Source organism: Coccinella septempunctata, chromosome 2 (assembly GCF_907165205.1).
Source record: "Coccinella septempunctata chromosome 2, icCocSept1.1, whole genome shotgun sequence".
In the NCBI taxonomy this organism is placed as follows: Eukaryota; Metazoa; Arthropoda; class Insecta; order Coleoptera; family Coccinellidae; genus Coccinella; species Coccinella septempunctata.
Window position 1 is genome coordinate 14863079 of NC_058190.1, and position 17201 is coordinate 14880279.

Sequence of the window (17201 nt, forward strand, 5' to 3'; positions counted from 1 at the left end):
ATCAAACGCACTTCACTCTCCTGGGTCTATAGGAGAGACTTATCACAGAAGGCCGACCGCGGTAAATGGGAAATAGGACGGGGAGAAAGACAGAGGAAGCAAGCGTATTTCAGTTCCAGACAGATATGAACACCCGCGCTTCAGCAGATGAGATGAGCTAACATGTGTAACCGCTGCCGCCGCCGTGAAAGAAAATAAACAAGGAGAACTCCCAAAAACAACGAATTCTTTCCTAATAGAAAAACCAGAACGAACAAAAATAAGGAAAAATTCCTACCTCAGTACACAAATGAACAAACTCAAACTTTTAACTTTAAAAAAGAAATCGATCAAACTGGTGTAAATTGAGGAGCACTTCGAAATATGTCTGCACAGTACACAATGTGTTAATTTTGATACTATGATATTGATTTTATAGAATTATCGAAACATGGGATCAATAAATGATTGCAGCCAAAAAAATGTTCTTTTTCACTAGTTTTTACGTATAAAAGGTTGGGCTTAAGTCTGGAATAAGATAAATATTTCTTCAACCGACAACTGAAAAAATACCTCTGCAACTTCCGCTTATACTGGATACAGCCCACCACTTTCTTATTTCCAATTGCCCACCCAGTATATCATTGCATCGTTGGATAGATGATTTGATGGCAATTTCAACAGTATGTACCTTGGGCAAGAACTAGATGGTTTATATTTATTGCGATTCTTATGAAAAAAAATATGGAAACTGGCCACAATTTTAGTGATATTTCTGCAGGGGAGGTTTTTCGAAATTTTTTTGACCACTTTCAGTTTTGCGATTCTGTAACATTATAACGTTGTTTGCTGCTTGGACAGGGTGTTCATAATTATCAAGTTGATCAAATAGAATGCACCAAAACTGAAGATTTTCGGATTACAACCTATATTTTTTATTGTTCCAGTCGATCATACACGTATAGAGAGAGAAAGGTGTTGAAAAGACCCTATGCCGAAATCGGAAACTTTCAATTATCAAGGAAAGAATATAAATATGGGAAAACAGCCATTTCAAACTGCTTGATCAGCCTGCCGCACAGTCAGCCCACATCCAAAAAAAAAAACAGAAAAAACCAAAATTCTATATTCCACCAAATAATTTTGACATTTTATAAAATGAGTCTGACAAATTGTTTGGTAGGATAGCTGCGAATCCAACAACAATTCGTCGAAATTATTTATCGAAACATCGAATTTTAGTTTTTTTATGGTTTTCGGAAGTCACAGACTGATCAGGAGGTTCGAAATGGCTGTTTTCCCTTATTTCAAGTTATTCCGCGTCTTATTAGCTTGAATGATGAAAATAACTTTGAAAATTTCAATTTCAGGTACATGGTTTATTCAAGCAATCCCCCTTTTTTCACGTAGAATATCTAAATAATAAAAAACATAGGTTATTCTTTGAAATCTAGATTTTTATGAATTCGATTTGTCGAAATAATTTCATAAACACCCTGTAATTTTCTGGTCCGAACAGTACCTAAATAGCGTTATGATATTACAGAATCGCAAAATTGAAAATGGTGAAAAAAAATTGAAGAAACCTCAGTTGCAGAAGTATCACGAGGAGTTCACGTTTTTTTTTTCATGAGAATTGAAAATAAGAGAAAGTTCATTGTCGAAAACCCCCACATGCACGTCCAATTGGCTATCGCTATAAATCACCCTGCATTATTAGTGTTCTCGAAAAACCGAAAATATAAAACAAGAGTAAAGATAGTATATATATATATGATGATATTGCATCGCAGATTGTATTTTTTGAAAGTGTTGCGATTGAATATGTAAAGGCGCATCTTTTTTCCAGAATTCTCCTGACGCAAAAACAACAATCGTAGATCTGTTACAGCGACATTCAGATAATTTCCCGAATCACATGAAAATACGTCAAAATATAGGTATATACCTAATTGCGTTATTCTCGTCAACCACAACGTTTCCTGACCGTTTTTTGTTTTTTATTTATTTAGCTTATGTCGTGTACAAACATACATAAACAAACAAAATGTACTAACACAACAAAAGTTACATTGTATAGACAAAAATTCAGTCATATTCAGTTGATTAAGAAATTGGCCTGAGGGGTTGCATGTAAAAAGTCAAAAATTGTGCCAGAAAATGCTGATGTCGGACATTCATAGGTAATGTGATGCATTGTGTTCTTATGAAAGGAATCAAAAGTACTCATTCTATTCATTGTTCTATTGATGGTGTCTCTTGATGGTCTACGTCGGTGAGGAAATCTCCCAATGACGATTCAAATAATTCTTCTATCTACAATTCGATTACACTCACCATGAAAAAAAATAAGATTCAAGTAATCTTCATTCATGAAATCAAGCATCTTGTCGAAACTTAAATAAACAGTGATTCCAAATGGGGCTGAGGACTGAATGAAAACTGATTTCCGCATATGTGAATTAGTGATATTCTCAATTTCCCCCGAATTTCTTGTTACACTGTCTGAAAAGTTTAATAGGTGCGTGGTGTTATTTAGTTTTATTGCTTCCATTGATTAATATTGTTTTACAAACGATGAGCTTTTGTTAATAATACAAACATTTTCAAGAAAACATCTGTTGAATGGAAGGAAGTGCGGGAGACTTGACCCATGCAATGTTTGGGAGACATAAGCAGTGGTCCAAGTTTCCCGCACTGAGCTCAGATAATAGTTTGCTTCAAAAAAAAAATTTAATTATAGAAATAAATACAAAAAAATATACAAAAGTTCAAAAAACCATATCGGGAATAAGTGAGAGTGACTCTGAAATACAAAATATGTATTTGATACACTGATACATCTGATGATGAAAACCTCGACATAGACAATCGTTGGTAATTGGAAATTGTTTTCTTTCAATGTTTTTCCTGATAAACAAACTTATGGTCAAGTCTCTCTCGCCCCCTGTTCAACTCTTCCATGGGTTATGGAGACATGAGCCAATTTTCGGTTCCTAAAAAATAATTGCTGTAGGTACTCAAAATGTCCGAAATATAATATTTCATCCTCATCCTGGATAACATATCAAGAATTTCACCTGTTGTTTTGGAAGAAGCCCCCAGTGGAGCAGATTAATTTATTTTTGTAGATGACCCAATTCCTTTAAAATCAATAATCCTTGATAAAGGTCCGATTTATGATCGAAACGTCGGTGATTTGATAAGTATCGAAAAATAAAAATTGTCCAAATACTGGAAGAAATTTCACTATCACACAACATTAATGAAAGTATGAACCGAGAACTAAGAAAAAATTTTAGGAAAATATTTCTTGTAGTTCTGCATATAGTTTTAGGTGAGGTATAGTTTTAGGTGAGAAATAATTACCCCTTTATAAAAAAGGTATATTGTTCATCAAACCTATCAAAGGTATCAGCTCAACTTATACAGCTTCAATTAGTGAATGACTAAATTTATGTATTAGGAAGAATCAACTATTATTTTTCTATCATTCAAATTACTATAGTTCAATGGTCAGTGATATCTCACGGTATACTAAGTATAAATAGGTCTACGTCATGTTTCCAATTGTAAATATAGGTATACTTGGGTTACTAAATTTGTTGTACATATAATAATTTAGAGTGCCAAAAATAAGATGTAGTAGTTGTTTTATGAAGGGATTCCGAAATACTAAACCACTGTATAAAGTTTTCAGCTTTTGTTAACTTAAAACTTAACTTAAATTAAGGTATTTTCTCAGAAGAAATGAATATTTAGAAATTACTACAAAGCTTCAAAATAATTGAGTTTGTTCAGTTGAATAAAGCAGAGTTGAAGTAGAATAAGCAACATTTAATTAATAGAAAATGAAATTGTTTAGCTTTACCCTATATAATTTGCTAACCAACAAACTTGACTAGTTTGTGATTGACATCACATCTCTGTAAAAATTAACTTCAATATCTCTTTATTTCAGCATCAACGCCTGTCCTTCTACAAATCACCCCATTATTAGGAGCCCTGATAGGTGTGGTAGCCGCATTGATTCTCGTTGCTGTTATCATTGTGATTGTGATACGGATCAGGGGAGGTGGCGATAGGGACGACAAAGATTACGACGATGGCGGTCTATCAATAGCTGGAAGAAGGTCAGTATCTCGACATGGAGACAAAGCAAGTACGGAGCCTCTTAACAAAGATCTGAATGACAGCGTGGATAGTTTGGAGGAAAAGAACCCGGATATTATACCTCAAAGTAACGGCGAGGATGACTATCAAGACGAGGAAAGGGCATTCGAGAGGCTTAATAACGCACCTTCCAGGATAGTAAGCAGGATACAGAGTCCTAACAGCCAATCAAAGAATGGATCGTACGATAAATACAACAAAAAGGTCAGTTATGTCTAGGAATTCAATATTACTGGCTTAATTGAATAATATATATTTTCTAACAAAACTCAAATTTTATATACAAAAATGAATACATAAATTGTTCTGTCCAAAGTTTCTTATTTTTGTAAATATTCCAGGACAAAACGGACATTGAACCTGAATAGAGGAATAATTCAGAGCACGTAGATATATGGTTGGTCGAAAAATTCAGTATAAATTATAAGTGAATGAATATGTTACGGGCAATGTAAATAATTGGGCATTGTTTATAATGCCCAGGCAATTTAAAAAGTGCCCAAAAGAATATGACAAAATGATAAATTGTGTTGCAAATATTACAGTGACCGGTTATTATGTATAATGCTAAAAATCAGGTGCGCAATTTGAAAATTATATATGATTCATATTTCTTATAAAAAATAACAAATTTTTTCATACCTAACTAACAAAACATAATAAATAAAATTTCACATGCTGACAAACAAACCGGTGGCGATGAAATAAGTACAAACAAAACTTATTAAGTCCAAATAAAAAAAATGTATTAGATATGTACGTACTTACAAATTTATTTTCACACAAAATGTCAATACGTACCAATACAGGCCAATACAGGGTCTATTCATGAGAGCAGCTTCCACTTTGGTGACATTTCGATTTACATAGCTTGTTTTCTTTACGAGACTTCCGCTCGTCGGATTTACAGCTACCTTTACAGCCACATCGACTATAGCCTGTCTTGGATGACAATCTTGCACATTCTCTTAGTTAAATCTCTATCTGTGGAATATCTTCGCCATATATAAACTTCTCATTATATATTGTCAATTGGTTCCTGGCATAAAGTTGATTTAGAATTCCGTGTTTCGTGCCTAATCTATACAGATCATCATCTGTTACTTCAAGAACAAATGCCAAAATATTTCTTCTATCGGTGCGACCTCTGTCGGCATCTGGGACTCGAACTCTAGCTGTGTCACCTTTTTTAGCATCAGAGTATTTTAGGTTAGAAGTTTGAACCATTTTTTCAGCTTTTTTTAGATTTTTTGCAGAATTCTGCCTAATTTTCAATATATCGGCGTTCTTTCTCTTCACATAGGTTGTCCTATTGCTGTCAATTAATCAAAGTGCCCAAAGAAATAATAGCGGTATTTATAATGACCGGGCAATGTGAGAAATTATCGTAAAGTAATTCAAATTTATCAAATTGCCCGATTTTAATGGTCATTTTTCATAATAACCAAGCATTATGAATACTGACCTAAATAATTACATTGCCCGTAACAAATATACGGGATGTCCCAACGAAAATGTGACTCGCAGGTTCGTGGGGACGAATTTCCATCATGAGTTTGTTTCGAAAAAACCACCCTCATGAAGGTGGCATTAAACCCAGACTGTCATCATGAAATCTTCTCACATATCCAAATTGTGAATATGAATATGGAAATCCTTTGAAACTGACTTGGTTCGATTTTGATTAAACCTTTTTGAATGTATGTTTTCATCATTTTCACTGCTATCGGTTCTCAGGACTATAGCTATTTTTGATATCATAAATCTGTTTTCGAATGAGTTACCACGATAAATTCTCTCCTCAATAGTACGTTTTGACCAATATTGGAAGGAAAATCAACCAGCAAGTGTACTGCAACAAGAGAAAAAGTGCTGCAGCAAGTATTCGTGAATATCCCTCATGGATGGCCACAAAATGGTTAATTGGATTTAACCATCACTGAATGCTTTGGAAAAATCTATAACAGCATTGTATTTATCTACGCCGGTAAACGGCAACAAAATGCTGCCGTCCTATTCGGCGTTATGTTTCATTGAATAATGCTATGCATCGGATAGGTACTATTAATGAATGAGTGGTTTCCAACAATAGTCGAAACGCACGACGCGAATTCATTGAAGTTCCTATGCAAAATCAATAATAGAAATCATTCGCTTTCTCTTTAATCTAGTAAATTCGGATTGAATCCCGTGCTAAAGTTGCAGTCATGTGTAAGTGTAGAAATGGCGTCCATGAAATTTATGGGACAAATTTGGGCCTAGTAGTAAAAATGATTCATTCAGGCCCGGTTGTTCAATTCGTGATTAAAGTGAATCCTGGATTAATTTTGACATTTCCGTTCAAATCTGTCACGTTAATCCAGGATCAACCATAGACTTATAATAATAATTATAAATCAACTTAAATCTTGGCTTGAACCTGAATTGAACAACCGAGCCTCAGAATGGCATAAATAATTCTGAGTATTCAAAATTGCCCAAATTTGGTAGAAGAATCATCTTGCTTATTAGTTTTATCCAATTTCAGCCAAAAACTATCTCTTCCAACAGAACAGAAAGTCCTCTGCTTCATTATCTCTGCTTGACAGTAGCTCACTTGCATCATCTGAAGCATTTGCACTTAGAGTGTTATTGAATTTTTCTGCACCATGTTCAGAAGTTAAAATGCAATTTTAGTGCTACTCTGTATGTCTACGTACATATCCATTCATCCTGTTCGTAAAATCGAATTGAAATAAATTGATCAAAAAACTTGAAAGATATTCAAAATTCAATTCAGGCTAATTTTTTTCCTTCGGTCAATTTTGCGATCCAGTGTAGATATGGATTATTGTTATAGGGTTTTATCTCCTTTTGTCTAGACATACGTTTCCCATTCATTTTCCCATTTTCTTATATTATTATTATTGGTGAAAAAAGTTATTATTATTATGTGGCCAACACATATAATATTATATTCTATGCAGTATGCATATCTTAAGATTTCTTTACTCATTACTTACTTTTCGTTTATGCAATCGACTTTGGTCTCTCAGCCTCACCTGTCTACGCTTGGTCTTTTTTATTGTCAAAACATTCAACATCAATAGCATTTTATTTGAATTTGATAACATTATTACGAATCATAAATAACGGCATCTATGAATTGTAATTTCAACACAAGGTGTACAAAAATAACCATTTTGAAACTTCAGTGTTGAAAAGAACTATAGGAGAAAAATATGCATTAATTATTCATTAGTCATAGAAAATAGGGAATAACCGTTCCACATTTTGAAATATTAGTAAATTCTTAAAAAACTTCTACACAATGCAGAAAGTCATATATAAGGTGCGTTCAAAAAAATTCGTCATCAAGTATGCTATAAAATTTTGAAGGTTGATGTTCTGTGACCGAACTTCATCTTACCAAAATGAAAATATGTAAACATATTGGAAGGTATTCTCACAGGATGAGGACAGGCTCAATGAAACAACTTCATAATGCCGACGTTTCGTTAGATATTCTAACGACACGAAATATCGACGTTCAAAATTCCATAGCCTACTTGACGACAAATTTTTTTGACCGCACGTTAGAAACTCAGGTTAGTGAGGTGACGCAGCGTGAGTTTCTGTAAAACATAGAAAAGAACAAGACCGAGCAAATAAAGCGTGAAAGTGACTTGTCAGATAGTACGTGCAGTGCAGGAAAAAGCTGCGTCACCCTGCGTCAGTGCATCACCTCACCAACCTGCGTTTCTATTTGTGCCTGCCTATTAAATATCATCTCACTTATACAGCGTTTCCTACATACAGGTTCAGAGTCCAAAATTTTTACTCTCAATCAAAATTATTTAGTTCATCGAAGTGATGGCGAGCCAGACATTTGACATTTTGCAGTCATATTGATGTTGTTTTATCCTGGATTGTAGGTATTGCTTTGTCTGGCCCACATAATATCTACCACAATCTGAACAAGGTACACAGTACACTAAGTTGGAGCTATCCGAAATTGGAATTTTGTCCTTTAACGGCTAAAATAATGCATTAACAGTCTAGCCATCATAAAACACGAATTTGATATCAATCTTATTTCTCCGAAAATCGAACTGACACTATTCGAGAGACAATTCCTCTCTGTTGGGTTTTCTTCATCTGCTTTGATGATATTTGATAAAAAATATCCAGAATTGGCAAACTTTATTTTGAATTTCTTAATTAGATCACGAGGATAGTTGTTCTTTTCCACTTATGATTGTATTCTCAAGTAGTTAACCTGCCAAAAGTCAGGATTACTCAACTCTGTGAAATAAACTTTTCACTATGGAGCTTTTATAGGAGAAATGATGATGGTACAAATAATTTAGAAGACGACCAGAACTTGCAGACTTCATATACTAGTCCGTCAACAGGTTTTTACTCTTCGCACGGTGCACTATGACATACAAAAAGAGGAGCATTCGATTCGATTCTCTTTCCGTTGTAAATTGTAATTGTTGATGACAACCATTAAAAACCTGCAGCAACCGCACCAAATCATGCGATGGCGCAATCAGGAAAGTATCGTCTCATTAATTTTTATAAATGGGACATCGAACGGAAATCTCGTCAGGCATTCCCCAACAAGATAATCCATGACTAAATCCGCAAGCACTGGAGACCATGGATTGCCCATCGCCGATCCTTCTATTTGTTGGTATAATTGACCGTTAAAAGAGAAAAAGCCCGAATCAAAGAAGAATTCAACCATCCTGACGAACATACTATGGTCAATATATAATATATATATAATATATATATAATATAGGCAGAAATCGTTCGCCACATTGACCTTATGGTCTTCACAACTAACAGTTTTGGAATGTTCGTGAACAATGATATCATATCTAAGGACACCATCTCATATCCATCAGGAAGTGCAATGTCCTGAATATCCTCAACAAATGAATATGAATTTTTCACGTTGTAATAAAATTTTGTAGTCACCTTGGATAGCAGATCATGAAGGTATCTTGAAATATTGTACGCAGGCGAATTTATGGAACTAACAACTGGTCTCAGATGAACTCCTGGTTTGTGAGTCTTTCTAAAGCCGGCCACAGACTTCGTTCTTTTTCATCCGTTCGTATCGGCGCGATTCGAACCATCCGTCGTGCCAAATCGTCGGTTAAAATATCTGTTGGAGCTTGATTTTTGGAACGACGGTTTATTGGTTCTCGTTCCAAATCGATAGTGTGTGGGGATTTCGTTCACAATCGGTGGATATTTTTCATTAGCGGAGAACTTGTCGCGTCTAGCTTTCATTTAATTCTGTTTTTCTGTAATTTTATTTATATTAGTAATTTCAACTACGATGGTTAAGAAGCAAACAAACAATTTATTACGGATTTCATCAATTTGTGCAGGCAATTTACTGGCTTTTTTTATTTTCATTCAAGACAGTAACCGCCACTGCTAAAAGATCTTTCCTTTTCATGACGTACAGATTCGAAAACGACTGAAAAATAACTGAGAGGATTTAACGAAGTGTGTGGACAAAACAGGACGGCGATCAGAATCGTCGGTTCGAATCGCGGCGATACGAACGGATAGAAAAAAACGAAGTCTATGGCCGGCATAAGTCCGTACAATGCGGTTGCGCAAACTTGCAAAAAAACGTCACGTGTACATTCTCGAGCGTGGTGAATTTTTTTATTTGAAGATTATGATTCAAGAATAACGGAAAAAATATAATCTGACAGTTTCAGCAACAACAAAAATTGGCCATAAAGGACACAAAAATCAGTATATTTCAATTATCTCCTCTCCTGGGCTTCAAATTGGTTTCCCATTCATTATAAAAGTTGTAGAGCATAACATCTTTCTACAAATTTCGTCCGAAGCAATTTTTTCTACGTTTGAACGTTCTTGAGATATATGGCGATGAATCTGGTTTTCTACAATAACCTTGGCCTTTCGCATGTGTGGCTAAGCTACACGCCCTTAGCGTACTCTAACTCGAAAACGGTTAAGAGTATGTAAAATTGCTTCAGACAAAAGATGTACAGAATTTTATTGTCTACATAGAGGTACAGGAAGGGAGATATTAAAAAAAATCCTTGTTATCATCTTCAAACTGCCAGATTAACAAAACCCACACTGATTAGTGTCAGATTAATGGGTCAACACGTCTGCAAGACCGGGATTAACCATCTGTATGAAAATCTGTCACGCTCGAGTATGTACAAGTAACGATTTTTTTGCATTTTCGAAGGGCCACTGTGACCTAGCGTCACGTACGAATTGTCAGTCTCTTGAAAAGTAGCTTCCTGTGGGTCCAATTAACATATCCTCTAAAAATCTGACACGCACGCAATTTTTTTTACCATTTTTAACAGTTCCGTACGGACAACCCCACCACGCAAACTGTCAGATTAACATGAATTTATCATCAGAGAAACGTAGGGCATATACAGTATCTTAATCTGACACGCTCGAGTATGTACACCTGACGATTTTTTTTACATCCTTGAAAACCTGCAGACGCTTTCCCCACCGCTGAAAGTGCATACATCATAGAACCTCTTTTTTCTACCTTGTAATCTTCAAAATCCACTAAGTGTCCGCGACGCTCGAGTAAATCCCGATTTAGCATCGTCGGCCCCCCAACTAAAGGCTGATTCATGCTAGACCGTGTCGGAGCCGGGCCGGGACCGACTCCGGGCCGTTGCAATGGATCGCCACTCTGAAAACACGGGCACGGCACGTGTCCCAATCGGTGTAGTGTGGATGCGTCAATTGAAATTGCTCATATAATTATTTTACCGTGTCCCGTCCGGGTCCCGGCCCGGACCCGACACGGTCTAGCATGAATCAGCCTTAACAGTTATCGATTCGACTGGAAGAACGAATTGTTGTAGCAATGATTTCAGCTTCAATCTGAATGGGATTATGTGTGCAATAATCCAAAATTGCTGGCAGATATCTTCGCAAAATGTTTTTCCACTCTAACAGAAGTTCTAAACTGAGATCTTGTTATGTTGATGATATATCACAATCTTGCACGGTAACGCCAATGTTTAACTGCAATTTTTTCTTGAATCCTATAACTAAAGTTGAGGTCGAAGAAACCATTAAGACTCTGAAGAAAAATAAAAGCGTTGAAGCACATTAAAGCTGACTGACCAGCTGTGTCACGATTGGACGTTGACTGACTATCATAATTTTGATTTACATTCTAAAACACAGAAGTTTATAAAGTTTCAGCCTTAAGAAATTGATTTTATTATGTCGGTGATCACGACATGTGTGACCGCGCACCTGAGGCACATGTTCTAACATCCACTAGACTGACCGCAGCATTTTATTGTATGCTTGTAATCACTTGAGAAAAAACCAGGCTTAATAAATTCAGAGACTTTTTTGCTCTGCCTCTCCGTCTACTAGATGAAATAACGAATTACCGCCCTATATCTATTCTGATAGTGTTTTCCAAGGTATTAGAAAAAATTGTTTCAAACAGAATGATGAGTTATCTCAACAGATTCAGCATAATACCTTCTGCACACAGCGGTCACTCAACTCAATCAGCGGCAGTGAAGTTCTTCGAACAGTGTATGAATGTTTAGATAGGAACCTATTTGTAGCCGGTCAGTTTTTTTATCTACCTTCGACCTTCGATTCACTTCCGGTTGAATTCATACTTGAACAGTGCTACAAGTTAGGGTTCAGGGGTGTCTTCTTGGAGTGGTTGCGTGGTTTTCTCGATGGAAGAATTATGACGGTGAAAATTTTCTTGTGTCCTTGGCCTGTTTACTGCTTTTTGCTGACGACACTTCCGTTGTTATTTCTGCCGGCAGCATTGAAGAACTTCAAAGGTCCTGTGAGTGTATTGTTGGTCTGATGGTGAACGTCGATAAGTCTGTATACGTTAATTTTTATTCGTTATTTCATTATTCTTAGAATTTTTTTGGACGCCCGTTATTCCTGAATTGCAAGATGAACCTACATGGAGACCAGCTTGATCAGGAAAAAATCTTGTATGATTGTGAAACGCAATATTGAAGAATAACTTCAGCGAACTGGTTGTAATAATGTTATTCCATCAAAGTGAATTCAAATATAAGAAGAAAGGTACCAATGTGTTAAATCTCTTCCGAACTCAATTCTACTACTTCGTTCAAGAACGCGTTAGACATGGGATATTTTGAATGAACTCCATAATATTATCATTATAAAATATTATAATGGAGGATCCATTGATCAACAACATCAAAATTTTATCTCGTATTTGCTTTGGGAAATATTTAATTGTAAATGATAAAATAAAGTTTCAATGCTATTATATATGAAATCAAAGATTAAAAGAGCCTCAGAGCTCTATGCAAAGTTATCTCCCTAGAAAATTTTTTTCTCTCTCATTATAAAGTCGATACCTAAATAGAGTTACTGAATGTTCATTTCAGTGTGGAAAATACGAAATGGTGCATCATGACAATATATACCTACTCACTGAATAATAAATTACTAATCTTATACTCATACGCTCGATAGCAGTCCCCAATCATCACATCTTATTACCAGTATCTGGTTGGCTGCGGGCGGAATCACTATTATAAAAGTCAGCGGAAGTGTTATAAACTTTGAGGAAAGCGGACGCTATCTCTATCTCCATTATCCTCACTCACTTTATCCTCACGTAAAATTCGCCAGATATTTCATCGGTCACGATGTAAAAGTTTCGGTTTCATAACTGTTACTCAGCGCCTTCTTGATTCTTCCTTCCGTTTCAGTTTGTTTAAAGAAGTTTCTTTTCTGACCAAACGATCACGACATCAATGTCGAATGCAAGGCCCTGCAGATTTGAACCATTCTTTTTGCGGCAATGGACACTGGAACAATAACTAAGTTTCAGCTTTCCTATTATGAAACTGTACCATCACAATCGAAATCAATTGAGATTCATGATGCACATGTTTGGTATAATATTATCATTATATTATCCTGATTCTCCACCGTAGCAAGCGACGGGAACCTATATCCTCCAATGACTGAACGATCCCGAGTATTGAAAGTGTAAAATCTAAAAACTGAATTGCACACATGATACATATAGATATACTGCATTCACATTTATTTTAGCAGTCTGTTGGCCATGAAATAATTTTCTCAAGTTTTTGTAACTAGAACGGAGTATGGTTGGCACTCATGAAATGTCGTTAATTTCATAACGCCGTTGCCACAACTAATATCAGTTTTTATTACGAAAATGCCTTAAGTGATTGAAAAAAGAGACGGGGTTTCAGGAAGTGCTATTTAGAATTCAGGTCCATTCATTCAAATAGTTATACCCTGATATTCTAAAATCCACAATACGTCAGACGGTAGCGAACATATTCAATGTAAGAGAATTTAAATAATGTTTCATCTGAATCCAAACTTATATTTCAGCTGAATATTTCCACAATCAGAAAGATTGTGAATGAAGAAGATGACAAAGAATTTCCTTTTATTGGGAGACCCAAAAAAGTGGTAGCATTTGAGAATTTTATGTTTCGTAGAATAAGTTATGGAATAAGTTCCCAAAAATTGATTTTTCATTTGACTTGTCCTATACATTGTAAAGGTCTTCAGGTACCAATAAATACCTAATTATTATTATTATTATATCAATGTACGTATTAAGATGAACAGCCACAAATACGCGCCAGTTTTCCTGTTAATTGTTTATTCATGTGAAATTTTGGTTCAAAGGTAAAGTTCATCTTGATTGAAACTTCCTTTAATTCCTTTTACTTATATTGATGCAAGATGATTTTTGTTGAAGAACTTAACATTCTTGTAATTATTTGTTAATTCCTTCGGGATATACCCATTCCCAACCACTGCATCATATGCATTTCATCTTCGGGTTAATATTTTTGAAATCTACAGCTGATGTAACGTATTCAAACTCTCGCCAAAGAAGATGACGAACATTAACTCTTCTCAAGCTAGTGCATATTATGATATTATACTGATCTCTTGTATTTTCCATGCAAATAACTGGATTTGGTATGCCTCCAATTGGTCTGTATAAACTTCAATTATGTTCGTCACATATATTCCCAAGAGATTCGACATTGTGATAAAATACGTAATAACAGAAACTTTTACGTAGAACGGGCAACATAGCGTTGATTTTAAACCCAAAAATGTTTTGACAAGCGACATAATCGCATAACCCCACATTTTCGTACTATACAGAGTATGAAATGTATCAAGGTTCCATGGCCAACCGACTGCTAAAATAAAAGTGAATGGAGTATACATATGGCAAATTTGCAACCTCTTTCTTAGAGCCGAAATCATGTGAGCGAAATGCTCTCTGTAGAGCAGCTTTGTATAGGCACATTTGGACCCTAAACCTACGCCTACCCTATCTGTTTTCTTTCAAAAGTTTTAACGGACGTTATTGATTCTGACAAGCTCACAAAGCCTCTGCGGTGTTCGTTGGTACCTACGGGGAATCAGGATAATATGATAATAATATTTTATAATAATAAGGATAATGATAATTATGTATAATATACAGGGTCCTGCAATAGTGCTTTAGGCTTCCATAGCTGCCAAACCAGACGTTTTAGGAATTCAGTTGAGAATCATACCCTTTGTACTTTCAATTCTGCATCTCAGGAAATTATTTTCTGATATACAGGATGTTCCCAAATGAGTGATTTTTTGAATGGAACACCCCTTAGGTATATTTTTGTATATTTTCAATGCTCTTCAATACCTCTAACATGATGCAAAATATTAGGGATATTTTTCTACCGGAACGGATCTTTTATATATATATATATATATATATATATATATATATATATTTACATCTGGCATACTTTATTGCGTCCTTTCAAAAAGCAACCTTATTGCGTCTCCCAGAAATACGCTACCTAGGTGGAATCTGATCGAAGTATATTAATCTACGCAAAAAATTACGTAGTTTGGTCGTTTCTGATCTCAAATATCTTTATTAATAAAGAAGTTGATATACGCACATTATTGCGTCCTTTCATGGTGCTACCATTAGTGCGTCCGGCGTATATTTTGTTTTCATATGTAGCACAATGCTGCGTCCGAATTTTATTCAATCTTTCACCATTAGCATGTTGTTGCGTCCAGCGTAGTTGCCACATATGTTTTAGAATCTGGTACAGTAGGATTATTCGAACTCGATGACGTGATCGTATTGGCTCCAGTTATTACAACTTTCATCTTTCAAAACACCTCTATACAGGGTCTCTCACGAGGAACCTCACCCATATTTATATGGGAAACTACTGAACGTATTTTCATGAAATTCAGCACTTATAAGTATTTCACGATTCTGATGAAATCTAAAATATTTTCAAGGCATGAGCACCTCCGGTTTTTCCGGAAATGACGTCAACTTCCGTTTTTCAAATTAGAACACCATTTTTTTATTGCAGAAATAGATTCCTTAGAAAATTTCAAGTTATTTTGATGTAACATTTTTCAGTTTTGGTTGGAAAATTCTCTCTGAGCGGGAAAATTCGAAAAAAAAATCGAAAATAGAGCTCCGCTGAAACAAGAATAACTTCGAGGTTTTTGGATGGAAAAATTTTCATTTTTGGGATTTTTCAAGATGTAAGATTGATGTATCCACTTTAAAAAATCGAAATCGCGATTCATGATACAGGGGGTGAAAAAATCGCTTTCAAGGTTAGGGATGACAAAATCGTGAAAAATCAATTTTTTCAAATAAGAACCCCATTTTTTTATGGCAGACATGGAATCTACGTTAAAAAATAATGTGAGTGTATGCATCAGACCCTTGCCCTAAAATGGATATTTCTGAGTTATTTACAAAAAACCGTTTTTCGTCTTGAATTTTCAGCTATTTCTTTTCCTTTTCGCCAAAAAGATGAAATTTCCAGGAACTGTTATTTGAACCATGCTGTAGATTTTTCACCCCTTCTTGAAACCGACTTCAAGTTACTATTAGGAGAACCATGGCAAACTCTCGCAGTTATAACTAGAGAAGATGCTCAAAGTTTTGACCGTTAATTTCTAGACATTTATTTATACGTCTCAGGAATGCTTCGTGCGTTGCTCTTCTTATTTCATCGGGAGGAAGAGATCTGCAAAAGTGTTTAGAAACCAAATTGAGTTTCAAAACTATGGAGCTAAAAATCTAAACAAACCTGAACGCATTTCTGACTCGTTCTATGCAGTCCTCTTTATCAGTCAGGGGAGTTGAGTAGACAATATTTTTTATCCTACCCCAAACATAATAGTCTAAAGGAGTTAAATCGGGAGAACGTGATGGCCAAAGATGTGGACCATGTTTTGCCAACCATCGATCTTCAAATAGCCTGTAGGGGATATTTGACACATTGAGTGAATTCTGTGGAGGCGCGCCATCTTGTTGATACCATAAGTCATTATGATTCTGTACTAGCGGCTCAATTATTTGAGTCAATATGTCAGAATATCTATCTCCTAAGGGAGAACATTCTTTAAATAATGCAAACATGTGTAGTGTTCTATCTTACCAGTTAAAGTCCCATCATAAATGTGAACATCGAGAATTGCATTATTTTTGATGGCGCAAAAAACATTGAAACTCCAGGTCTCTTGAAAGTTCCATTGTCTGAAGTGGTGGTTGTTCTCTTCATCCCAATAATGACTGTTATGCCTATTGAAAGAACCATTCTTTGTGAATGTAGATTCATCTGTCCAAATTATACAGTCCAAAAAGTTTTCATTCTCTTGAAATCGAATCATCATAGCTTCGCAAAACTCTGTTCTCCTGACGAAATCAGTTTCCTTCAAATGCTGTACCCTATTGAATTTATATGGGTGCATTTTATGTTTTTTTAATATTCTCCAAACACTCGATTGAGATAATCCCAGATCAATCTCGGCACCTTTGAGAGAATTTTGAGGATTCACACGAAAATATGCAAAAACTGTAATTTCGTTGTTCTCATCTTCTACTACACTTTTTTCTCTGTGTATAGTTTTCTTAACGAAAGATCCGACATTTCTCAAGTTTGTCATGGTTCTGTTAATGGTATCTCTCG

The 17201-nt window shown here is 35.4% G+C and overlaps 1 protein-coding gene across 3 annotated transcripts in view; it reads left to right on the top strand.

Annotated features, from left to right (window-relative positions):
- Positions 1 to 17201, top strand: part of LOC123306664 (nephrin-like) — a 721736-nt gene that overhangs the window by 677510 nt on the left and 27025 nt on the right. For all 3 annotated transcript variants that reach the window (XM_044888766.1, XM_044888768.1, XM_044888767.1), the window contains one exon: positions 3941 to 4356. In XM_044888766.1, the coding sequence (XP_044744701.1) occupies positions 3941 to 4356 (416 nt within the window). The remainder of the gene's footprint in view (positions 1 to 3940; positions 4357 to 17201) is intronic.